Raw genomic sequence first — 25,567 nt, 5'->3', positions numbered from 1 at the left:
TGTTGACCTTGAGTAGGATGCTCTTTCCAAGAGCCGGTGCAGACTCGATGGGCCGAATGGCCTCCTTCTGCACTGTAAATTCTATGATAAGTATAGTCAATGGAAGAAACCATGCTGTAATAGATGTAATAGACTGTTAATAGTAGAGCAGGGAAGGCCACTGTAAAGTATAAACATTGGTTGAATGTACAGCATTAAGGGGAGGGTGTCAAGACAATGGATTGGGAACATGACATTCAAAAATGGAGGCCACAGAAACGCAGTGCCAGTTCAGATAGGACATCGGATAGTGAACAGGTTCGCAGGAAAAGGTTGAGAACTATTTAAAGGACATCCCACAGCAGAAGGGAAAGATCAAGCAGTAGCAGTACAGAACAAGATACCAGGCGGGAGAGGGGACGTAGTTTATCAAGGTCTCGGAACATGGGTAAGACTATAAATACTACTAGGAGTAGAAGCATGTGAGATTTTGGTGGCTTCCAATAAATTAGCTGAAAAAGTTTATCAAAGATGCCAAACAGCATGAACTGCATAGTTGGTGTGAATTTGGGGTGTACACGGAAGTACCGGATAGGGGACAAAGAGCTCTATCCCACAGATGAATTTGCACGGAAAAGGTTCTTCCGGATGGAACTTGTAAGGCATTGGCCAGGCTTGTGGCGAGGGGATTTGAAGAAAACATAGAAGATCAGGATTTAAGGGTAGATTCACCTACGGCAGGAAAGGTTATTTTAAAGATCTTCTTGGCTCTATTAGCCACAAAGGCATGGGAATGCAAATCTATAGATATAAAAGCTGCCTTTTTGCAGGGGCTTCAGAGAGACATTTCTCCCCGTCCTCCTAAAGAGGCAGCTAACACAGAAGTTGAACGAATGTGTATATGAATTAAATGATGCGTCTAGAGTCTGGTATTTTTCGGTAAGGTCAGTTTGGTAAAGTTAGACTGTTGTCAGTTGAAAGCAGATCCAGCAATGTTTTACTGGCACTACAAAGGAAATCTTTCTGGCATCTTTATGATGCATGTCGATGATTTTTTGTGGGGTGGGACTAGTGATTTCAAAGCGATTGTAATCTCTGGTTTGAGGAAAGAATTCAGGTTTGGAAGTCAAACTTTCGGTGCATTTAAATCTATTAGACTGGAAATCGGACAGACTAAGTTTACGACAGCAATCTTATTTGGAGAGCATCAGCCCAATAGCAATTAGTTGTGGTTGGGTTTCACAAAAAGACGCAGTGGTTTCAAAGATGGAAAAAGAGCAACTGCGAAGTTTAATTGGGCAACTGAATTGGTTAGATAGACAGACTACACCGGATGTTAGTTTTGATGTTTTAGAGTTGAGTACAAAAATGAATGATCCCAAAGTGGAAGACATAATAAGAGCAAATAAAGCATTGGTCAAACTAAAAATGCAGGAGTGTGTTTTGAGATTCCCGGTTTTAGGTGACCTTAGGCAAATGAAACTCATAGTTTCTTGTGATGCATCCTATGCAAATTTATGTGATGGGGTTTCAAGCGCAGGAGGTTTTATAATTTTCCTTTTGGGGAACAATGGTAAATGTTGCCCTCTTGTGTGGGAAACAAAGAAAATAAGGAGAGTGGGCAAAAGCACTTTGGCTGCTGAGACATTAAGCCTTGTAGAGACGGTGGATATGGCATCTTATATATCTCAGATGTTGACAGAAATTTTGGGATTAGGGGATTTGGGTAACATACCCATTGAGTGTCACATTGACAATAAATCCCTTGGGGAAAATGTGCACTCTACAAAAAGTGTCAATGAGAAAAGGTTAAGGATAGACATCGCAAGTTTGAAGCAGATGTTAGACAGAGGGGAGATAGCAAAAAATTAAATGGGTCAACAGTAGCTATCAATTGTCCGACTGCTTTAGGAAAAGAGGAGCTGGTTCACAAAAACATTTGGATATTGTTAAAGAAGGGCACCTGTTTCTGTGACATTGTTTTTTTTTCCTTCCAAACCTGAAAAAAAGAAGGGGGGAAATTGAGTGTGTTTTTGAGTTTCTTGTAATTTTGTTTTCACCAAATTATTATTTTTTTCTCCAAGAAAGCGAAGACTGTTAAGAAATGGGTAAAGAGGCATTCCAATTAAATGTCTCATTTATGTTAAGTATCCAATAATTGACACTGATAAGCTTCAGGTGGCCCTTGGCACATGTGATGTGATGATAGAGTTTTGTACAAAATTGTGTTAAAGGAAAATAAAGGTGTTTGTGAGAAGGAGCAGAACTTTTCACTCTTTATACAACAGCAGCTAAACGGCTAACACAACTCCTCAGATACTTGACAGGGTAAATGCTGAGAGGATGTTCCCCCTCATGGGAGAGTCTCGGAAGAGTCGAGGGTAAAGTCTTCGAATATACCCTAGGACTCTGCCCCCATGTCCTCTCAGTGGCAAGGAGTTCCAAAGACTCACAACCCTTTAAGAGAAGAAATTCTTCCTCACCTCAGTCTTAAATGGACACCGCTTTATTCTGAGACTTTACCCTCTGGTCCGAGACTCTCCCACGAGGGGGAAACATCCTCTAGGATGTTGCCTGGTATGGGAAGGCATTAGCTATGAGGCGATGTTAGATAAACTCGGTCTGTTCTCACTGGAATGATGGAGATTGAGAGGCAACCTGATAGAGGTCTACAAGATTATGAGTGGCATGGACAGAATGGATAGTCAGATGCTCTTTGCTAGGGCAGGAGAGTCAAATACTCGGGGACATAGGTTTAACCTGTGCGGGGAAAAGTTTAGAACAGATGTGTGAGGCGAGTTTTATACACATGAGGTAAATACGTGGAATGCGCTGCCTGGGAGGTGGCGGGAGCAGGTACGATAGCGGCATTTAAGGGACATCTAGACAAATATATGAATAGGGTGGGAATGGAAGGATACGGACTCTTAAGTGCAGATGGTTTTAGATAAGGCAGGTACCATGGTCAGTGCAGACTTGAAGGGCCGAAGGGCCTGTACCCGTGTTGTATTGTTCTTTGTTCTTTATATGAACATGATGCGGCCAGACTGTCCCACACTGCACTTTGGATGCTTGAAATAGTATAGCGAGAGTTTAGATGTACAGGCTTACCAAATGGCTTTAAGAGGCAGCATATTCCGAACATCAGCAAAATCCCACCAATTGAATCTGCACAGCCCAGAACAAAGGGTCATCTGGACTCGAAATGTTAGCTCTTTTCCCTCCCTACAGGTGCTGCCAGACCTGCTGAGATTTTCCAGCATTTTCTCTTTGGTTTCAGCCCAGAACAAACGTCTGGTAAGGACCCTGGAGTCAGCAAACTAAACGATCTGCTTGAATAAGACCTAAAAATAAGACATGACATTGAGCAATGAAACCACTGATGGGAATTTGACAGTTGTGGCCAGAGCTGGACCTCCTCGTAGCTATTCAGCGATGCTGACTCAATGCTGGTGAACAATTATGAGAAAAACACACATCACACCTTTCAGGCCTTGTCACCCACAATCCCCTGATGCACTTGCCTCTAGGCGCTCTGATAATACCTCTAACCTCCAACCTCCGTTTTTGTCAAGGCTTTTCGCACATAGTGTGGTTAACCCTTTGGTCTGCTATTCTCTCTGTGCTGCAACTGGGATGTGCCCTACGCTCTTTCTCTCCTCCCTGCACCCCCCCCCCCCCCCTTTCTATGCTTGAAATTACCATTTGAAGGAACTGTTGAGCTGTAACTTTGCTGGCACCTGTTTGGAGCATGAAAGCGGGGGGGGAGGCGATGGGTCCACAGTGCGCCTGAACCAAAATTGGGCCTCGGGCCTCAGTAATGTTGTTGGGTTGAGCGGCTGCAATGCGATCAGCAATGACAGAGATTAATTCTAGGTAGTCTGCATCCCTGGGGGAGGGTGTGGGAGCCACGGAGGGTAGAGTGCGCTCGATGTGTTAGGGAGTCGGGGAGAAGAATTTCATGATAATTATCTTCTTAAAACACCTTTCGATGACAACGCCTGCTAACTGATTTAAGAGTTCCGAGCGGGTTCAGTGATTGTTTTGTGGAAACATCTACCGGCTAAACGTTGGGTCAGCTGTACTTCGGGCATTCTAAAATCGGCCCTTATTACCTGCTGGCCAATCAAGCCTGAAGAATCGCCCAACCCAGAACTGGGTCAGACGTGCTTTGGGTGGAGGGGTGTTGATCTTCACAATTGGCTGCTCTTGTGCTCATCTTATGTCACAAGGCAGGTGATGGGACCAGTTTCGGTCCAACTGTCTTATTGGCACTTATTTTCCCCCCAGCTCCTGTAAACGTAGCAAGGGAAAGGGAGCGCACTGAGAGAGTGCAGACTCGCCATAAACGCCAGGAAAACAACAAATCTGACGACAGCAAACCACCAGCAACCAACAAATGTTTATGCCGATCGGAACAAAGTTGGCACAAGTAGGCTTCAAATGAAGTTACTGTGAAAAGCCCCTAGTCACCACATTCCGGCACCTGTTCGGGGAGGCTGGTACGGGAATTGAACCGTGCTGCTGGCCTGCTTTAAAAGCCAGCGATTTAGCCCAGTGTGCTAAACCAGCCCCTGCAGTTATCAACTACCGTTATCAACTTTGAAGGAACGGAAAAATATTTGGGACAGCCCTCCATTACAAAAAAAAACTTAGCTTCTACGGTGCAAATGTTCCCTCCACTCGAAATGGTTGCAGAACAAAAAAACCTGCCGAGAGAGGAAACGGGAAGCTTTTGATACCAGATTGTAGCACCACCGATCAAACACGAGGCGAGACGTAAAGAACTTCAATCGAGGCTTTATTGAGCAGACTTGTTCCCCAGCAGCTCACTCACAGAATGCAGCTGCGGGGATTAAACCCAGGTTCTTATATCCCTCCTATCTGGGTGGAGCCCAGTAGGTGGAGGATCCAATCGGGATCCAGCGTCTGTCCTCCAATAGCTGCTCGGCATTCCTGGTGTACCGTATTACCCCTAATACATACCACCACACAGATGTCTTTGGGTGACTCTGGCCACACATTGGTCTGATTGTTAACCCAACACTGAAGAAAGAAAGCACTCAGAACAGCCCCCAGTTTCTTCCACCATCTGCAAAGGATGGCTCAGCTGGCTTGGCCGCGTCACTTGACTTCCGTCATCAGGTCAAAGCAGTGAGACCCCACTGGACATAGAAGAGGGTCACCCAAGCAAGACTAACAGTAGAGACTGATCAATGGACATAGGAGAAACATGACAACACTGGTTGCGGACAGGAATGAATGAATGAGTGTCGTGACTGCCTCATGCGTCTCTCGGTGAGAGGGTTACTAGGTCTAAGTAAATAAATAATGTGAACTGGAATTCTATACATTCCCTCAGTCTTTGCTTCCTCTTCCTTTTTTTGTTATTAGTCCGTGGGATGTGGGCATCGCTAATTGCCCTTAAAATGACTGGCTTGCTCAGCCCAATTCAGAGGGCATTTTAAGAGTCAACCACATTGCGGTGGGTCTGGAGTCACATGTAGGCCAGACTGGGTAAGGACATCGGTGAACCAAATAGGATTTTACGACAATTGACAATGCTTTCATGCTCAACATTAGACTTTTAATTCCGGACTTTTATTGAGATCAAACCTCACCATCTGCTGTGGTGGGATTCGAACCTGGGTCCCCTGGGACATTAGTCTGGGCCTCTGGATTATTAGCTCAGTGACTACACCACTGCCTCCCCTGAATCTTAAGGCTCTTCAGGCTACAATCTTAACAATTTCTCAGGAGACTAATTTTTTAAAGTTTGAAAGGCAATAGTGGGTCATTTTCAACTTCAATGCCTGAGTAGAGATCTGACAGAACCAACCTCTTGTCTGTTACCAAACCCGTCTGAATTTCATTTCATTTATTTGATTTTTTTCCCCCAGATTCATTCATAGGGTGTGGGTGCTGCTGGTAAGGTCAGAATTTAATGCCCATTCCTAACGGCTGTAGTTTTACCCTGCGACGATGAAGGAGCGGTGATATAGAGGATGGTGTGCAGGCTGTAGGGGAACTTGCAGGCGGTGGAGTTCTTAAGCCTGCCCTGTCCTTGTCCTTCTAGGTGGAAGAGGTAACAGGTTTGGAAGGTGCAGTTGGATAATCTTTTTGCGAAGTCGCTGCCATGCATCTTGTACAACAGTACATGTTGCTGCCAAGCTGTGCTGATGAAAGGTTGACAGGGAGCCCACCCATCCAAAAACTGGCCTCCCTGTCGCCATTTTACACCGGAAGTAGCATTACTTATTCAAGGTCAAGATTCCGCCCCCAACTGGGATGTAAAATGGGAGACAGGTCAGGAGTTGGCAGCGGGGAGATCGGGGTACGGCCATACTCGGTATTTTATGAGCCCCACACCGGGATGCCTTAAAATGCAGTCCCTAGTTTTGAAAATTATTTTGGAGTTGCTGCAAGGAGTGCTACATTCACAAGTATTGCTTTCTCTTCCTTTCCAGCAATGGACGTTCAAACCAAAGCCAGTGATAGATTTGCCCTTGACCTCTACCTGAATCTCTGTGAAAATAACGGAACCGAGAATATTTTCTTTGCTCCATTAAGTATATCAATTGCTCTGGGTATGGTGCATCTTGGAGCCAAGGGCAACACCAGCAGACAGATGGCTAAGGTGGGTGTACTAAATATTCTTTGTATAATCAGAGTCATAGAATTTTACAGTACAAAAAGTGATGGTCCAGAGAGCTCAACTGTATAGCGTTTGACTTCTATTATATCTTTCCTTATCTAACCATCTGTATCCCTGTTTCCCATGCAACCTCTCCAATACCTTAATCAAGTATCTGTTAATCGTCACAGCCTATTAAAGGACGGGGACAATACAGGAATCGGCGGCACAGCAATTTCCTGGCCTAGTTTCGATGGCGTAGATGTGTTGAAACAAATTTCCTTGGTTTATTCCAACCCCCAGAATGGCCATGTTTATTTTAAGGGTTTTTTCTTGCCCCCATTTCTCACAAGATCACATGGCTTTACTGTGTAGTGGGGGAGATAGTATGTGTTGTGATACACATGATATGACGCCTGTTAGAGAAAGTCTGGATGGGTCTGAGGGTCTTTACGCGCCGTTCATTGCCGATGTTTCCAGTTGTATGGCAGTGATAAAGCTAGGGGCCACAAATGTAGCCTGAAGGCCACCGGAGGAGATGGTGGAAGCAGGGACGATAGTGACATTTAAGGGGCATCTTGACAAATACATGAATAGGATGGGAAAAGAGGGATACGGACCCAGGAAGTGTAGAAGATTGTAATTTAGTCGGGCAGCATGGTCGGCACAGGCTTGGAGGGCCGAAGGGCCTGTTCCTGTGCTGTACATTTCTTTGTTTTTGTTCTTTGAAGCGAAATACTGCAAATGCTGGAAACCTGAAATAAACACAAACAAAATACAAATTGCTGAAAATCCTCAGCAGCATCAAGAGTTAACGTTTCAGCTCGAGATTGAAACATTGGCCGGGATCTGGGCGGTCGCGGAAATTCCCACCCAAAGCCAGACAAATTTTCCGTCCCGCCCTTGACACTTCTCACTATGGGCGGGACTGGAAAACCACAGCCGTTAACTCTGTTTTTCAGATGTAGCCATAAATAATGCACCCAATAAGGAATTCAGAAGAAGTTTCTTGGTGAGAATGTGGAGCTTGTTACCGCAGGGAGTAGCTGGGATGAATAGTGTTGATCTATTTAAAGGGGATGTTAAACAAGTGAGGACAAAAGGAATGGAAGGATATGGTGCAGGGTAAGGGGCGTAAACACTGGCATTGATCAGTTGAGCTGAATGGCACAGTTTTTGTGCTGTAAATCCCATGTTAGCTTGGCAATGTAATCAACCTAAGAGGTCATTACCAAGGAGCAGAACCCTTTCCTTCCCTGGCAATCTCACAAGTCCAATCTGGTTCACCACTAAGAGAGATCAGTAGTGGGAACCCTGGCAGATTTACTCTTCCGAGGTCAGAGAACCTTAACCAGTTGTCCTGCCTGTGAAGCAATCAGTTGATTCTCGCAGGTCAAGAACTCTGTACTGGGAGTGGCACGGTGGTGCAGTGGTTAGCACTGCTTGCCTCACGGCGCTGAGGACCCAGGTTCGATCCCGGCCCCGGGTGACGTTCTACCGGTGTCTGCGTGGGTTTCCTCCTGCCGCTCCGGTTTCCTCCCACAGTCCAAAGATGTGCAGGTTAGGTGGATTGGCTATGATAATTACGCGGGGTAGCTGGGATGGGACGGCTGAGTGGGCCAAAGCAGAGTGCTCTTTCGGAGGGGCAGGGCGGACACGATGGGCCTTCTGTCATCTTCTGCACTGTCGAGATTCTATGATTCAATGACCAATCCAGATTCGTGAAGGTGACAGCTGAGAGCCCAGTACGGGGAAAAAAATACTCCGCTCTACAGCATCAACATCTCTCACCCTGTTGAGCAACAAAAAGAAAATCACATTTTTAAAGTTTATGAAATGCTTGAAGATAAAAGGTTCTCATGGTCGAGTTTTAGGAATGAATTTGACTCCTGTTCTTGTTTGTAGGTGCTGCACTTTGACGCGGAAGGACACACCCATTCTGAACTCCAGAGACTGCAATCCAAACTGAGCAACCTCAGCAGTGCCTGTCTTCTGAAGTTGGCAAATGGTCTCTTCATGGAAAAAAGCTTCAACTTTCACCCTGTAAGATGCAATGGAGAATGGTTAACTAAGAAACGAGCCCATCCTGTCTTCGGATGAGGTGTTAAACTGAATAATAATAATCTTTATTGTCACAAGTAGGTTTACATTAACACCACAGTGAAGTTACTGTGAAAATCCCCTAGTCGCCACACTCCGGCGCCTGTTCGGGTACACTGCGGGAGAATTCAGAATGCCCAATAGACAGTGACCCAAGCCGGGAATCAAACCTGGGACCCTGGATTTGTGAAGCAGTAGTGTTGAACCTCTGTGCTACTGTGCCGCCCATGCCACACCCCCTCAATCCCCCACAACCCCGCTCGCCTTGGTAGATATAAAAGATCCCATAGCACTATTTTGATGAAGTGTTGGGGAGTTAACCCTGATGTCCTGGCCAATACTTATCCCTCAATCACCATCAGAAAAACAGACAATCTGGTCGATATCACATTTCTGTTTGTGGGAGCTTCCTGTGCACAAATTGGCTGTCCCGTTTCCTACATTACAACAGTGGCTGCACAGTATTTCATTGGCTGTCAAGCACTGAGACATCCGGTGGACCTGAAAAGGGCTACACAAGTCATTGTTTATTCCAGCTTTATCTACTGTGCAGACTGTACAATGGAAACCACATTACTGACTATTTGACCAAGGGGCAGGCCGCTTAAGTAATTGGAATCCTCATACACAGATCCTTCTCAGAGGATTTGTTTCAGGGGAATATTTCTCACGTTGTCTTTTTCCCCCATTGCAAAGCAAAACAGTTCAGTTTTAGCAGTGAGCATCGCTACCTCAGCACCGTGTTATCATTACACCATATCACATCTGCCGGAGGTGGGCCGCTTGGAAGAGCTGAACATCAGTTCTACAGACTCCCAACTTACAAGGTGAAGCTTCTCTTGTGCTAAAAGACAAACACTCATCCTTACCATATATCCATGTGTCTGGGACACAGTGTGAAACGAGCAACTGGGCTGAGCATTTCCATCGTGACCGAGCATTGTCCAGAGTTCGCTCTATGTTAATCAGCATGCTTCGAAAGTAGAAGGGATATCACGTAGATTCCAGGTGGTCTCCATTAGGAAAGAAAGCAGCAACCAGATTACAGATGTTTACATGACTTCTCAACCAAACTAGTTAGTCCTCGTGGAACTTCTTCCAAACCAGTCTTAACACCTCTTTTTGGACTTGCTTTTCTTGAAGGATTCCTGGCCTTTTACACCTCTTCACTACTTTTATTTAAGATTCCTTTTTAAGTAAATACATCACTTTTCAACAATAAAACCAATGTTTCACCCACGGCCCACTCTCCTTATTAAATGTTTTGCAATTGAATGTATTTTTGATGAGGAATGGATGATTGCGTAAAGGTCTAAAGAGAGAATGGTTTTAGCTGCCCCACCCTCTGCACACATGGGGTGGCCTTTAATCCCCCCCCCCCCCCCCCCCCCCATCCCTGGCAGGGGTGCATTAATCAGGCGGGAGGGTGGCAGATGGGGACTCCTGCCTCCACTTTGATTAAGTTAGTGCGGGAAGATCCATGGATGGCCTCTCCCCCTCCCCCTCCCCCTCCCAGCAGGCAAGGCCCCCGTCACCTCCATTAAATCCAACTCACGCAGTCAGAGAAACAGCACGATTCATTTAAATTCATCCTGGAACTGGCAAAAGAGTGACATATTTGAGAAACCTTTTTCAACAGAACTAATTTAAAATTTAAGTTGGCATAATTAGTTTAAGGGTGAATTCAGACCCAGTTACGTGTCTGCCTTGAATGTTTTATATACAATGTAACAAAGGATTGTGATGGGAGACGAAGGAGGGGTTGCCATGGGAGACGGGAAGGAGGGGAGGGAAGATGGGAATGGAGTGGGAGATGGCTTGGGTTGGGGATGGCACATGAAGGGACGAAATGGGGGTGGCACAAGAGGGATGGCATGGAAAACATGGCATGGCATAAAATGGGGATTTTAAGCACCACTTTGGCAATAAGGGTTCAAACCCCACCATGGTAACAAGTGGAATTTAAATTCAATTTATAAAATCCAGAGAATTCAAACTGTAATGATGAGCACGCTAACTATTATCGATTGACATAAAAATCTGATTCACTAAATGTCCTTCAGGGAAGGAAATCCGCCATCTTTACCTGGTCTGGCCTACATGTGACTCCAGACCCACAGCGATGTGATTGGCTGTTAACTGCCCAGCAAGCCACTCAGTTCAAGGGCAATTAGGGATGGGCAACACACCCGGCCCGTGAAAATAAAATCAAGAAATGATAGATAATGATTTAAAGCTCCTGTGAGTCTCTGTTAATGAAAAGTAAGAATTAGTTACCACATAAGATAAATAAACTGAATTGAACGGAATAAGTCAATAATTACTCGTGTCAAATAAAGTCGTATCTGGGCGGCACGGCGGCGCAGTGGTTAGCACTGCTGCCTCACGGCTCCGAGGACCCGGGTTCGATCCCGGCCCAGGGACACTGTCCATGTGGAGTTTGTGCATTCTCCCCGTGTCTGCGTGGATCTCACCCCCATAATCCAAAAGATGTGCAGGTTAGGTGGATTGGCCACGGTAAATTGCCCCTTAATTGGGAAAACAAATTGGGTACTCTAAATTTATTTTAGAAAAGAGTCATATCTGAATTACATATAGTGCAAGTAAATTTAATATCAATTGACGCAGAACAACAAAATGTGGAATAAGTAAGTGCTATTAGCTTATCCATTGTACTCAGTCCTAGGTGACAATGTTTCACGTTTTGCTTTTCCTGAATCCGTATCTCTGCTTGCTGATTTTTGCAATTTCCTGCCAGCTTTCCTGTTGCGTTTCAATGTGTTCCTTTTGTGTTGGTGTTTGCAGGGATACCTTGAATCTGTATCAAAGTTCTACCGGGCCAAAGTTACCGCTGTTGATTTTGCAGGAGCATCCGAGGAGGCCAGAATCCACATCAACTTGTGGTTGGAAGAACAGACTGAGGGTGAAATGTCAATTTTACAAAATTAGATTTCCTGATTGTGGCAGTCTATCCCTCAGTGAATAGTGGCCAAGGGGCCATTCAAATCTCCCATTAAATTAGCTCACCGATTAATCATTTCATTTTTAAACATCGATAAGCACATTCTGATAGGAATAATTTTTTTGAAAGTAAAGATGGAATTTGAACTGCAAAGGGGAAACGGGAAGGCGGAAGGGGAACGGGGTGTTAAAGTCCCGAAAGTGGCATTGGATCAGGAACCTGACATCATCAGCCCCACTTCCCGGATTGGGCTGGGTGGGTTTGCAGTTGAGCAGGAAACTCCTGTCAAACTGTCGGATTTGACATCATGCAATCAATCGACTTTAAACGTAACCAGCAGTGTGGCTTTCACAGCCAGCGCACGTATTTCCTGAGCTGTCGCAAATTGTAAAGGTCATCTATTAGTAACACAGACACGCAGAGAAAACTGAGAATTTGGTGCTGACAGCACTTCCTCTGAGAGAGAGAGAGAGTGCTCTTCATGCTTGACATGTGATTTCCAACTTCGTGACAGTCAATTACTTGTCTTGGGCGTCACTCACTTTGAGCTGACCCTCCCCCTCCCCCACCTTCGTCCTCACCCCCCCTCCCCTGCCGCTGTCTTCGCCCCTCCCCCTCCCCTGCCGCCGTCTTTGCCCCCTCTGCCATCCTCGCTACCCCATCACCATCCTCCCCTCTCATCACCATCCTCCCCCCTCCTCCCCCGCCGCCATCCTCGTCTCCCCTTCACCCTCCGCCAGCCTCCCCCCTCCGAACCGCCGGCCTTGCCTCACTGCCAGCCTGCACAGCAGCACAGGCACAGCTATGGGTGGCATCTCTGGCAGGGATCAAGAGGAAAGGCAGCACCAACAGCGTGACCAGCTGTTTTCTTCCGAGCTACATTTCAGGCCGAGTGCCACAGGACAAAGGGGATAGTCCAGCTGTGAGTGAGTGAGAGTCCAGCTGTAAGTGAGTGAGACCCCCCCCTTCATCAACACAGGGTCTACAGACAGGACCAAGCTCCGCTCCAGTGTTCACTGCAGCTCATTGCTGACACCTTCAGCTCACTGGAATATGAGCTGGGCTCCTTTCTGCTTGTTCTGTGTGGCTGCTGAAAGCGCAAGAATCTGTGTCCAGTTCAGCCGAACTGCCAGGGGTCCTTTAACTAGAACTTCCTCCTTTGTGACAGCTTTGGCGCATCATCTCACTGGCCTTCACTGATTTTCTGGGGAACCCAAAAGTGGGATGTTAATTCCCGGCTGTTGCAGAGGTGAAGAAAAACTTGCTTCAATTGCAAACCGGATCCTGAACCACTACCAGCCATTAGGTCCTGTGATGTTCTTTGTTTTGTTTAAATTAATATTTTCAAGGTTGTAGTGGTGCTACAAAGAACATGCAGACTTTGTACTAAATCACAGTCAATTTATTTACACTACGCTATAAATTGTGAATTCTTAAGTATGCCGAAAAAGCTAAGTATTAGATCAAATAATTACAATATATATTACTACTGAAAAACACAACTGTCTCCAACCCTCTCTACTAACTCCCTCCAAGATCATGTGGACCACCGTGTGGGTTGTGAGATGTGCTTTTACTCCATCTAGTGGCTGGATGCTGTAACTACACACTATTCTGCATGATCATTCATATATGCAAAGATGATGTACTTGATATAATTACAGGTCCAGGACCAGGTACGTTATGGGGGCCTCAGAGCGTGGATGACAGGTGAAGCTTGGTTGGGAGGGGGGCGGGGGATATGGATATTGAGGTTTGGAGTGTTGGCTAGAGGCCAGCGGGAAGTCCTGTGGTACCCGATGTTAAAAGGGAGCTTCTGATTTTGCCGCCCCACCGAGGCTAGCGGCTGACTTTTTTTGGACTTCCGCATACCCCACCACTCCTCGTTGGGCCAAATGGCCTGATTCTGCGCTGAAAGTACTTTCAAATGCTGCAAATGATTTACAAATATAATAAACGCTGTGCACCATTTAACTTTAGGTAAGATCCGGAACTTGTTAGCCCAAGACACAATTGATCAGGAGTCTAAGCTCGTTCTTGTCAACGCCATCTACTTCAAAGGGAACTGGGAGAAGAAATTTGATGAAGGTGACACTGAAGAAAGGCTATTCAGAGTCACAAAGGTCCTAGAATTTGACAGAAAAATATTTAAAGCAAAGTTTTAAATTTATTATAGGCAATCAGTAAATCTTAAAAGCTGTATTTTTTCCACAGGACAAATCGAAGCCAGTGAAAATGATGTGTCAGAAAGGAATGTTCAACACCGCGTACATTGCGGAAATTGCAACTAATATCCTGGAGCTCCCTTACGTTCAAAATGAGCTGAGTATGATCATCCTGTTGCCTGATGAAATCAGCGGACTGGAAAAGGTGATTTTTAATCATTTGTTCTTGAGATGCCAGTATTGCTGGCGGGGCTAACTGTGGTGATATGCATCACTGTAAATACACAAGGGGTTAATGTAAATACACTAAGACTAAGTAAACACTAGAGGGAGCATCAGAGACATCATGACATGCAGACATACAGCTAATGAACACTTAGAATAGGACACGACCAATGGGCAGTCAAGACACCCAGAGGTGACACTACCACAAGGGGGCAACCCATATAAAAGGACAGGGCACACATGCTCTTTTTCTTTCCACGGGCGGCACTTAGAGAGAAGGACAGGGGCAGATCAGAAGCATCACACCCACCACGTGGCTTAGAGCAGACTGGTTAGTTAGACTGAGTTACTATAGCAAGATTAGCAGGAGAGTCGAACTCAAGTAGGAGAATTGTTAACTGTTCAATAAATGTGTTAAACCTGTCTCCAAGTCTGAACTTTCCTTTGTCAGAGCATACATCAAGGAAGCAGTTTATGCTACATGAAGAAGCAGAACATAACACTAACATTTATCGCCTCTTCCAATTTCCCTTGAGAAGGTGGTAATGATGGCGAACTGCTGCAGTCCGTGTGGTGTAGGTCCATCCACAGTGCTCTAAGGGAGTTCCAAGACTTTTTAACCCAGTGACAGTGAAGGGATGCCGATATAATCCCACCAAGTGTATGGGACTTGGGGATAAATTGCGGGCGAGGGTGCTCCCATGTGTTTATTGTCCTCGCCCTTCTATATGCTCGGGATCATGGGTATTGATCCTGATGTGTGTTGACATGTTGGGTGAGCGGAGGATGTTTACTCTTGGGGAATTTAGAACTAGGGGTCACTTTGTTTCAAAATAAGGGGTCACACATTTAAGACAGAAATGGGAAGAAGTGTTTTTTTCACAGAGGGTCAAGAGCCTCAAAAGACAGCGGAAGCAGCATCTTTGAATATTTTCAAGGCAGAGCTGTTTAGGTTAACAAGGAAGGGGGTGGGGTTTGAAAGGTTATCAGGGTTGGCTGGGGTGTGGGGTTGAGGTTACAATCCGATCAGCCAGGATCTTATTGAATGGTGGAGCAAGCTCAAGGGGCCGAGTGGCCTACGCCTGCTCCTAATTCGTTTGTATGTTTGGAAGGTGCTGTCGCAGGAACCTTGCTGAGTTCAGTAACAGTGACAAAACGGGCTAAAGCAAGGGAAAAAGTTTGATATGTGTTTCTGTTCTTCTGGGTTTGCCATGGAGTTGTCGAAAAAGGATGTTTGTGGTAGTCATGATTTAAAAATAAAAAACTTTGCCTCATCTCCCTCCTTTCCTTTTAGGGCAATGTGACAACTGATCATTACTGGAAATACAAGATCATAAGACTTAGGAGCAGAATTAGGCCACTCGGCCCATCGAGTCTGCTCCGCCATTCAATCAATGATATTTTCTCATCCCCATTCTCCGGCCTTCTCCCCATAACCCCTGATCCCATTATTGATCATGAACCTAATAAGACCATAAGGAATAGAATAAATTCATTTGTCACATGACTGATTCTGTAAAGACGTAGCAATGCTTAACGTTTCACTGGTTGAAGTTTCTCGTGTAGCGGTAATGGGACAGATTTTTTTTTTAATTGGGAAGTTTAGCTGGAGGGTCTTGTCACACTCTGCACAATGGTCTCACAGCTGAAAGGGATTGGAGGGGCAAGTTTATAATAATCAGCAACAGCAGGCTTTGTTTCCGAGTGCTAGGGAAAGGCCCGTGCGGAGCTCCTGGGAAAGGTCGGAGTTAGCTTGTCTCATCCAGCGTCGATTTGTCCCCCATTTTAGCTGCAGAGGAAGCTGACGTACGAGAAGCTATCGAGCTGGACCAGCACAGAAAACTTGGATCTTTCCGAAGTGCTCGTTTACCTGCCCAGGTTCACGCTGGAAGGAAGCTACGACCTGAGGTCCACGCTTTCCACCATGGGAATGTCGGAGGCTTTTGATGCGAAAAGTGCCGATTTCTCCGGGATGGCTGAGTCAGACGTCCTGTCTTTGTCCAAAGTGATTCACAAGTCCTTTGTGGAGGTTCATGAGGAAGGAAGTGAAGCAGCAGCCAGCACGGAGGTCACCATGACGTTTCGGTGTTTGAACTTCACTGATGAGTTCATAGCTGATCATCCTTTCCTATTTTTCATCAGACACAATAAAACTCGAGGCATCCTGTTCTTTGGACGCTTCTCAACACCTTAGAAAGAGCTTCAATGACCTATAACTGGCTGTCTAATATTGCTTGTACCAATCTCTGCAATAATTATGGACCTTGGGTCTTTACCATTTCGAATAGTTCACGGCGAGTTAATTGTGGTGGCAGCTAATAATGTAACTTAACTTTGGTCCTGAATACCACATAATGTCTGTTATTATCTTTTTTTTTTTAAATATATTTTATTGAAAATTTTTTCGATCACAATTTTTTCCCCTTACAAATCAAACATAACAAAAAAGAAAATTTAACAGTGAACAAATGGCTAATCAACATGGTAAACTAATCATTTAACATAAACTAAAACTTTCCACCCCCCCCCCCCCCCCCCCCCCGGGTTGCTGCTGCTGGTCATCTGTCTTCCCTCTAACGTTCCCCTAGGTAGTCGAGAAATGGCTGCCACCGCCTGGTGAACCCTTGAGCCGATCCTCTCAGCGCAAACTTCATCTGCTCCAATTTTATGAACCCCGCCATATCGTTTATCCAGGCCTCCAGTCCGGGGGGTTTCGCTTCCTTCCACATGAGTGAAATCCTACGCCGGGCTACTAGGGACGCAAAGGCCACAACGTCGGCCTCTTTCGCCTTCTGCACTCCCGGCTCATCCGCAACTCCAAATAGAGCTAGCCCCCAGCCTGGTTTGACCCGGGCCTTCACCACCTGCGAAATCACTCCCGTCACTCCCTTCCAATACCCCTCCAGTGCCGGGCACGACCAAAACATATGTGCGTGGTTTGCTGGGCTTCCGCCGCACCTCCCACACTTGTCCTCTACTCCAAAGAACCTGCTCAATCTTTCTCCCATTATGTGTGCTCTATGTAGCACCTTAAATTGAATCAGGCTAAGCCTGGCGCACGAGGAAGAGGAATTTACCCTGCTTAGGGCATCAGCCCACATACCCTCCTCTATCTCCTCCCCTAGCTCTTCTTCCCACTTTCCTTTTAACTCGCCCACCAGCTCCTCCCCCTCTTCCCTCATCTCTCGGTATATCTCGGACACCTTGCCCTCTCCGACCCACACCCCCGAAAGCACTCTGTCCTGGATCCCCTGTGCCGGGAGCAGCGGAAATTCCTTCACCTGTTGTCTTGTGAATGCCCTCACCTGCATATATCTAAGGAAGTTTCCCCGGGGCAACTTATACTTTTCCTCCAATGCTCCCAAGCTCGCAAACGTCCCATCTATAAATAAATCTCCCACCCTCCTAATTCCCAACTGGTGCCAGCTCTGAAATCCTCCATCCATCCTTCCTGGGGCAAACCTGTGGTTGTTCCTGATTGGGGACCCCACTAGGGCTCCCCGCGCACCTCTCTGTCTCCTCCATTGTCCCCAAATATTCAATGTTGCCGCCACCACTGGGTTCGTGGTAAACACTTTGGTCATCACCAGCGCCTCTAGGCTCGTCCCTTACAGGACTTTCTCTCCAGTCTTTTCCACGCCGCTCCCTCTCCCTCCATCATCCATTTACGGCCCAATAGTAGTCGCCCAAATTCGGTAGCGCCAATCCTCCTCTGTCTCTGCTACGTTGTAGGAACCCCCTTCTTACCCTCGGGACTTTCCCTGCCCACACGAAGCTCGTGATGGTCCTGTCTATTTTTTAAAAAAAGGTCTTAGTGATTAGTATAGGGAGACATTGAAATACAAATAAGAACCTCGGGAGGACCATCATCTTAATTGCCTGCACTCTGCCCACCAACGACAGAGGCTGCATGTCCCACCTCTTGAAGTCCTCCTCCATTTGTTCTACCAATCGTGTCAGATTAAGTCTGTGTAAAGTTCCCCAGCTCCTAGCGATCTGAATCCCCAGGGTTCGGAAGTTTCTTTCCACTTTCCTTAGAGGCAGGCCTTCTATCTCTCTACTCTGGTCCCCTGGGTGTATCACGAATAGTTCACTCTTCCACATGTTAAGCCTATATCCCGAGAAATCTCCGAACTCCCTCAATATCTGCATGACCTCTGCCATCCCCCCCACTGGGTCCGTCACATACAACAGTAGGTCATCTGCGTATAGCGACACTCGGTGTTCTTCTCCCCCTCTAATCACCCCTCTCCATTTCCTGGAGTCTCTCAACGCCATGGCCAGAGGTTCAATTGCCAACGCGAACAACAATGGAGATAGCAGGCATCCCTGTCTTGTTCCCCTATATAGTCGGAAATACTCCGATCTTTGCCGACCCGTGACCACACTTGCCGTTGGGGCCCCATAAAGGAGTTTGACCCAGCTAATAAACCCGTTCCCGAACCCAAACCTCCTTAACACCTCCCACAAGTACTCACACTCCACCCTATCAAATGCCTTCTCTGCATCCATTGCCGCCACTATCTCTGCCTCCCCCTCCACTGGGGGCATCATTATCACCCCTAATAGTCGTCGCACGTTGACATTCAGTTGTCTCCCCTTTACGAATCCTGTCTGGTCTTCGTGCACCACCCCCGGGACACAGTCCTCTATCCTCGATGCCAGTACCTTTGCCAGCAATTTGGCGTCCAAATTCAATAATGAAATAGGTCTATAGGACCCGCACTGCAACGGATCTTTATCCCGCTTCAGAATTAGCGATATCGTCGCCTCCGACATTGTCGGGGGTAAAGTCCCTCCTTCCCTGGCCTCATTAAACGTCCTCACCAACAGCGGGGCCAACAAGTCCACGTACTTTCTATAAAATTCCACCGGGAACCCGTCTGGTCCCAGAGCCTTCCCTGCCTGCAGATTCCCCAGCCCCTTAATAACCTCATCCACCCCAATCGGTGCCCCCAGGCCTTCCACCTCCTGCTCCTCCACCCTCGGGAACTTCAATTGATCCAGGAACTGCCGCATCCCCTCCTCTCCGGGGGTTGGGACCTATACAGCCCTTTGGATTTCGGCGGCAGCGGTGCGCAGGGGCCTTCTGGGAGGTGAGTAGTGAATTTAAAAACCCTTACCTGGTCCCGTGTCTGTTCTTCTTTTCTGTTTTATTTGTTTTTATATAAGGCGGGAACCGGACGTTCGACCCGCGGACCTCTGGGAAGTCCCCCCCCAAACCAATAAATTCTGGTGGAGAGGAAACCCGAGGCACAACACGTGTAGTGTCTCCCACCCGCCCTCCTCCTCTAACCTAATAATAAGACCCATTGGTGTGAGGTAAGTGCCATATTATATTATTATTATATTATTAGCATTGTGCAGGTCAAGGTTCGGAGGTGGAGGAGCAGTCTCTGTCAGCGAGAGAACCTGAGAACATCTAAGACACACAGAAGGTAAGAAGGTAAGTAAGTGATTTTTACTTATTTTTACTTTTATACCTTTTTTCAAATTGTGTGTGTCGGGGGGGAAACTGAAGTGACATCACAGAAAAGCTGTGGCCAGAGTGGCTAGTATTTGGTAACTAATTAAACATAATAACTTAATTATAATTTAGAGGGATATCTAAGCCAGAGATCGGAGAGTACTATAGTTAGCTATCGCATTTCTATTAGAAATCTAGTGCTAGGAAAGAGATAGTTGACAGTAACTTTGAAATTTTTAAAAAGATATTTAAAAAAAAAGACAAATTTTAATTTTAATTTTAATTAATTGACGCAATGTCAGTTAGAGGGGTGCTGTGCTCTGACTGTGAGATGTGGCAGGTCCGGGAGGCTTCCAGCGTCCCGGATGGCTTCATCTGCAGAAAGTGCACCCAACTGGAGCTCCTCACAGACCGCATGGTTCGGTTGCAGCAGCAATTGGATGCACTTATGAGCATGCAGGTGGCGGAAAGCGTCATAGATCGCAGTTATGTAAATGTGGTCACACCCAAGGTGCAGGCAGAGAAATGGGTGACCACCAGAAAGGGCAGGCAGTCAGTGCAGGAATCCCCTGTGGTTGTCCCCCTCTCGAACAGATATACCCCTTTGGATACTGTCGGGGGGCATAGCCTATCAGGGGAAAACAGCAGCAGCCAGAGCAGTGGCACCACGGCTGGCTCTGATGTTCAGAAGGGAGGGTCAAAGCGCAGAAGAGTAATAGTAATAGGGGACTCTATAGTCAGGGGCACAGATAGGCGCTTCTGTGGACGTGAAAGAGACTCCAGGATGGTATGTTGCCTCCCTGGTGCCAGGGTCCAGGATGTCTCCGAACGGGTAGAGGGCATCCTGAAGGGGGAGGGCAAACAGGCAGAGGTCGTTGTACATATTGGTACTAACGACATAGGCAGGAAGGGGCATGAGGTCCTGCAGCAGGAGTTCAGGGAGCTACGCAGAAAGTTAAAAGACAGGACCTCGAGGGTTGTAATCTCGGGATTACTCCCTGTGCCACGTGCCAGTGAGGCTAGAAATAGGAAGATAGAGCAGCTAAACACGTGGCTAAACAGCTGGTGTAGGAGGGAGGGTTTCCATTATCTGGACCACTGGGAGCTCTTCCGGGGCAGGTGTGACCTGTATAAGAAGGACGGGTTGCATCTAATCCAGAGAGGCATAAATATCCTGGCCGCGAGGTTTACTAGTGTCACACGGGAGGGTTTAAAACTAGTATGGCAGGGGGGTGGGCACGGGAGCAATAGGTCAGAAGGTGAGAGCATTGAGGGAGAACTAGGGAATAGGGACAGTGTGGCTCTGAGGCAGAGCAGACAGGGAGAAGTTGCTGAACACAGCGTGTCTGGTGGCCTGAAGTGCATATGTTTTAATGCAAGGAGCATTACGGGTAAGGCAGATGAACTTGGAGCTTGGATTAGTACTTGGAACTATGATGTTGTTGCCATTACAGAGACCTGGTTGAGGGAAGGGCAGGATTGGCAGCTAAACGTTCCAGGATTTAGATGTTTCAGGCGGGATGGAGGGGGATGTAAAAGGGGAGGTGGAGTTGCGCTACTTGTTCGGGAGAATATCACAGCTGTACTGCGAGAGGACACCTCAGAGGGCAGTGAGGCTATATGGGTAGAGATCAGGAATAAGAAGGGTGCAGTCACAATGTTGGGGGTATACTACAGGCCTCTCAACAGCCAGCGGGAGATAGAGGAGCAGATAGGTAGACAGATTTTGGAAAAGAGTAAAAACAACAGGGTTGTGGTGATGGGAGACTTCAACTTCCCCAATATTGACTGGGACTCACTTAGTGCCAGGGGCTTAGACGGGGCGGAGTTTGTAAGGAGCATCCAGGAGGGCTTCTTAAAACAATATGTAGTCAGTCCAACTAGGGAAGGGGCGGTACTGGACCTGGTATTGGGGAATGAGCCCGGCCAGGTGGTAGATGTTTCAGTAGGGGAGCATTTCGGTAACAGTGACCACAATTCAGTAAGTTTTAAAGTACTGGTGGACAAGGATAAGAGTGGTCCGAGGATGAATGTGCTAAATTGGGGGAAGGCTAATTATAACAATATTAGGCGGGAACTGAAGAACATAGATTGGGGACGGATGTTTGAGGGCAAATCAACATCTGACATGTGGGAGGCTTTCAAGTGGCAGTTGAAAGGAATACAGGACCGGCATGTTCCTGTGAGGAAGATAGATAAATACGGCAATTTTCGGGAACCTTGGATGACGAGTGATATTGTAGGCCTCGTCAAAAAGAAAAAGGAGGCATTTGTCAGGGCTAAAAGGCTGGGAACAGACGAAGCCTGCGTGGAATATAAGGAAAGTAGGAAGGAACTTAAGCAAGGAGTCAGGAGGGCTAGAAGGAGTCACGAAAAGTCATTGGCAAATAGGGTTAAGGAAAATCCCAAGACTTTTTACACGTACATAAAAAGCAAGAGGGTAGCCAGGGAAAGGGTTGGCCCACTGAAGGATAGGCAAGGGAATCTATGTGTGGAGCCAGAGGAAATGGGCGAGGTACTAAATGAATACTTTGCATCAGTATTCACCAAAGAGAAGGAATTGGTAGATGTTGAGTCTGGAGAAGGGGGTGTAGATAGCCTGGGTCACATTGTGATCCAAAAAGACGAGGTGTTGGGTGTCTTAAAAAATATTAAGGTAGATAAGTCCCCAGGGCCTGATGGGATCTACCCCAGAATACTGAAGGAGGCTGGAGAGGAAATTGCTGAGGCCTTGACTGAAATCTTTGGATCCTCGCTGTCTTCAGGGGATGTCCCGGAGGACTGGAGAATAGCCAATGTTGTTCCTCTGTTTAAGAAGGGTAGCAAGGATAATCCCGGGAACTACAGGCCGGTGAGCCTTACTTCAGTGGTAGGGAAGTTACTGGAGAGAATTCTTCGAGACAGGATCTACTCCCATTTGGAAGCAAATGGACGTATTAGTGAGAGGCAGCACGGTTTTGTGAAGGGAAGGTCGTGTCTCACTAACTTGATAGAGTTTTTCGAGGAGGTCACTAAGATGATTGATGCAGGTAGGGCAGTAGATGTTGTCTATATGGACTTCAGTAAGGCCTTTGACAAGGTCCCTCATGGTAGACTAGTACAAAAGGTGAAGTCACACGGGATCAGGGGTGAGCTGGCAAGGTGGATACAGAACTGGCTAGGCCATAGAAGGCAGAGAGTAGCAATGAAGGGATGCTTTTCTAATTGGAGGGCTGTGACCAGTGGTGTTCCACAGGGATCAGTGCTGGGACCTTTGCTCTTTGTAGTATATATAAATGATTTGGAGGAAAATGTAACTGGTCTGATTAGTAAGTTTGCAGACGACACAAAGGTTGGTGGAATTGCGGATAGCGATGAGGACTGTCGGAGGATACAGCAGGATTTAGATTGTCTGGAGACTTGGGCGGAGAGATGGCAGATGGAGTTTAATCCGGACAAATGTGAGGTAATGCATTTTGGAAGGTCTAATGCAGGTAGGGAATATACAGTGAATGGTAGAACCCTCAAGAGTATTGAAAGTCAAAGAGATCTAGGAGTACAGGTCCACAGGTCATTGAAAGGGGCAACACAGGTGGAGAAGGTAGTCAAGAAGGCATACGGCATGCTTGCCTTCATTGGCCGGGGCATTGAGTATAAGAATTGGCAAGTCATGTTGCAGCTGTATAGAACCTTAGTTAGGCCACACTTGGAGTATAGTGTTCAATTCTGGTCGCCACACTACCAGAAGGATGTGGAGGCTTTAGAGAGGGTGCAGAAGAGATTTACCAGAATGTTGCCTAGTATGGAGGGCATTAGCTATGAGGAGCGGTTGAATAAACTCGGTTTGTTCTCACTGGAACGAAGGAGGTTGAGGGGAGACCTGATAAAGGTATACAAAATTATGAGGGGCATAGACAGAGTGGATAGTCAGAGGCTTTTCCCCAGGGTAGAGGGGTCAATTACTAGGGGGCATAGGTTTAAGGTGAGAGGGGCAAGGTTTAGAGTAGATGTACGAGGCAAGCTTTTTACGCAGAGGGTAGTGGGTGCCTGGAACTCGCTACCGGAGGAGGTAGTGGAAGCAGGGACGATAGGGACATTTAAGGGGCATCTTGACAAATATATGAATAGGATGGGAATAGAAGGATACGGACCCAGGAAGTGTAGAAGATTGTAGTTTAGTCGGGCAGCATGGTCGGCACGGGCTTGGAGGGCCGAAGGGCCTGTTCCTGTGCTGTACATTTCTTTGTTCTTTGTTGTTCATAAAAGGTCTTGAACACCTCGTTTATCTTCCCTGCTCTCCGCACCGTAGCTCCCTTTTCGTCTCTAATTCCCCCTATCTCCCTCGCCGCTGTCCTCTTTCGCAGCTGATGGGCCAGCAAGCGACTAGCCTTTTCCCCATATTCATACCTCCTCCCCTGTGCCTTCCTCCACAGCACCTCCGCCCTTCTGGTAGTCAAAAGGTCGAACTCCGTCTGGAGTCGTCTTCTCTCCCTGTACAGTCCCTCCTCCGGGGTCTCCGCAAATTCCCTGTCCACCCTTAAAATCCCCCCCAGTAATCCTTCCCTTTCCTTGGCCTCTGTTTTCCCTTTGTGGGCCCTAATGGAGATCAGCTCTCCTCTGACCACTGCTTTTAGTGCTTCCCATACCACTCCCACTCGGACCTCCCCATCGTCATTGGCCTCCAGGTACCTCTCAATACATCCCCGCACTCTTCCACACACTCCCTCATCCGCCATCAATCCCACATCCAATCGCCAGAGTGCTCGCTGCTCCCTTTCCTCTCCTAGTTCCAGGTCCACCCAATGTGGGGCATGATCCGAAATAGCTATGGCTGAATACTCAGCTTCTTCCACCCTTGAGATCAACGACCTTCCCAGAACAAAAAAATCTATCCGGGAGTACACTTTATGGACATGGGAGAAGAAGGAGAACTCCCTGGCCCACGGCCTAAGAAATCGCCATGGATCCACTCCCCCCATTTGGTCCATAAACCCCTTGAGCACCTTGGCCGCTGCCGGCCTTCTTCCGGTCTTCGATCTGGATCTATCTAACCCTGGGTCCAGCACGGTGTTGAAGTCCCCTCCCAATATCAAGTTTCCTACCTCCAGGTCCGGTACACTACCCAACATCCGTCTCATAAATCCCGCATCGTCCCAATTCGGGACATATACATTAACCAGCACGACCTCCATTCCCTCCAGCCTGCCACTCACCATTACATATCTACCTCCGCTATCTGCTACAGTGCTCCTTGCTTCAAATGCTACCCGTTTCCCCACCAATATGGCCACCCCTCTATTCTTCACATCTAGTCCTGAGTGGAACACCTGTCCCACCCATCCTTTCCTTAACCTAACTTGGTCCGCCACCTTCAGGTGCGTCTCCTGGAGCATAGCCACGTCTGCCCTTAGTCCTTTCAAATGCGCGAGCACTCGGGCCCTTTTAATCGGTCCATTCAGGCCTCTCACGTTCCACGTGATCAGCCTCACTAGGGGGCTACCTGCCCCCTTCCCGTGTCGACTAGCCATCACCTTCTCTAGGCCAGTCCCGTATCCCGCCTCCGTGCTCCCACTCGCTCCCCAGGCGTCACATTCCATCCCCGTCCACCCACTCTTTAGCCATTTCCTCTTTGATTTCCGCAGCAGCAACCCAGTTATCCCCCCCCCCCCCGCTAGATCCCCTTCTAGCGTGATTGCTCCCCCCATATTACTTCCGCAAGTCAGCTGACTTCAACTGACCCCGGCTACTCCTGCTCCCTCCTTGACCCCCCCGTGTGGGGAACTCCCATCTGCCTTGCGCCTGTCTTCCCGCCATTATCTTTCTGGCGCGGGAACATCCCTTTATCTGACCCGCCTCTTGTGGCGCAGCTCCCTTTCCCCTCCCACTCCCATTCCTCATTCTCCGCCTATGTCCCTTGTTTCCCCCCTCACCGGCGCCCACATTTCTTAGTGTCTCCCCCCTTCCCAATTAACTTCTCTATTTACATCGACAATAACATTCCCGACAGTATCAGTCCCTCAGTTCCGATCCAATTTCTCCTCTTTAATAAAGGTCCA

At 47.3% G+C, this 25,567-nt stretch overlaps 1 protein-coding gene across 8 annotated transcripts in view; it reads left to right on the top strand.

Moving 5' to 3' along the window:
• The window catches only part of LOC140425557 (serpin B6-like), a 39,261-nt gene extending 22,794 nt beyond the window's left edge, over nt 1-16,467 (top strand). For all 8 annotated transcript variants that reach the window (XM_072509988.1, XM_072509987.1, XM_072509983.1 and 5 more), the window contains 6 exons: nt 6,447-6,616; nt 8,519-8,656; nt 11,519-11,636; nt 13,656-13,798; nt 13,890-14,045; nt 15,855-16,467. In XM_072509988.1, the coding sequence (XP_072366089.1) occupies nt 6,449-6,616; nt 8,519-8,656; nt 11,519-11,636; nt 13,656-13,798; nt 13,890-14,045; nt 15,855-16,259 (1,128 nt within the window). In that variant the 5' untranslated portion in view covers nt 6,447-6,448 and the 3' untranslated portion in view covers nt 16,260-16,467. The remainder of the gene's footprint in view (nt 1-6,446; nt 6,617-8,518; nt 8,657-11,518; nt 11,637-13,655; nt 13,799-13,889; nt 14,046-15,854) is intronic.
• Nucleotides 16,468-25,567: the final 9,100 nt, after the last annotated feature.

This window comes from Scyliorhinus torazame, chromosome 6, assembly GCF_047496885.1.
Source record: "Scyliorhinus torazame isolate Kashiwa2021f chromosome 6, sScyTor2.1, whole genome shotgun sequence".
NCBI classification, from domain to species: domain Eukaryota; kingdom Metazoa; phylum Chordata; class Chondrichthyes; order Carcharhiniformes; family Scyliorhinidae; genus Scyliorhinus; species Scyliorhinus torazame.
This window is presented reverse-complemented; position numbering and strand designations above follow the sequence as displayed.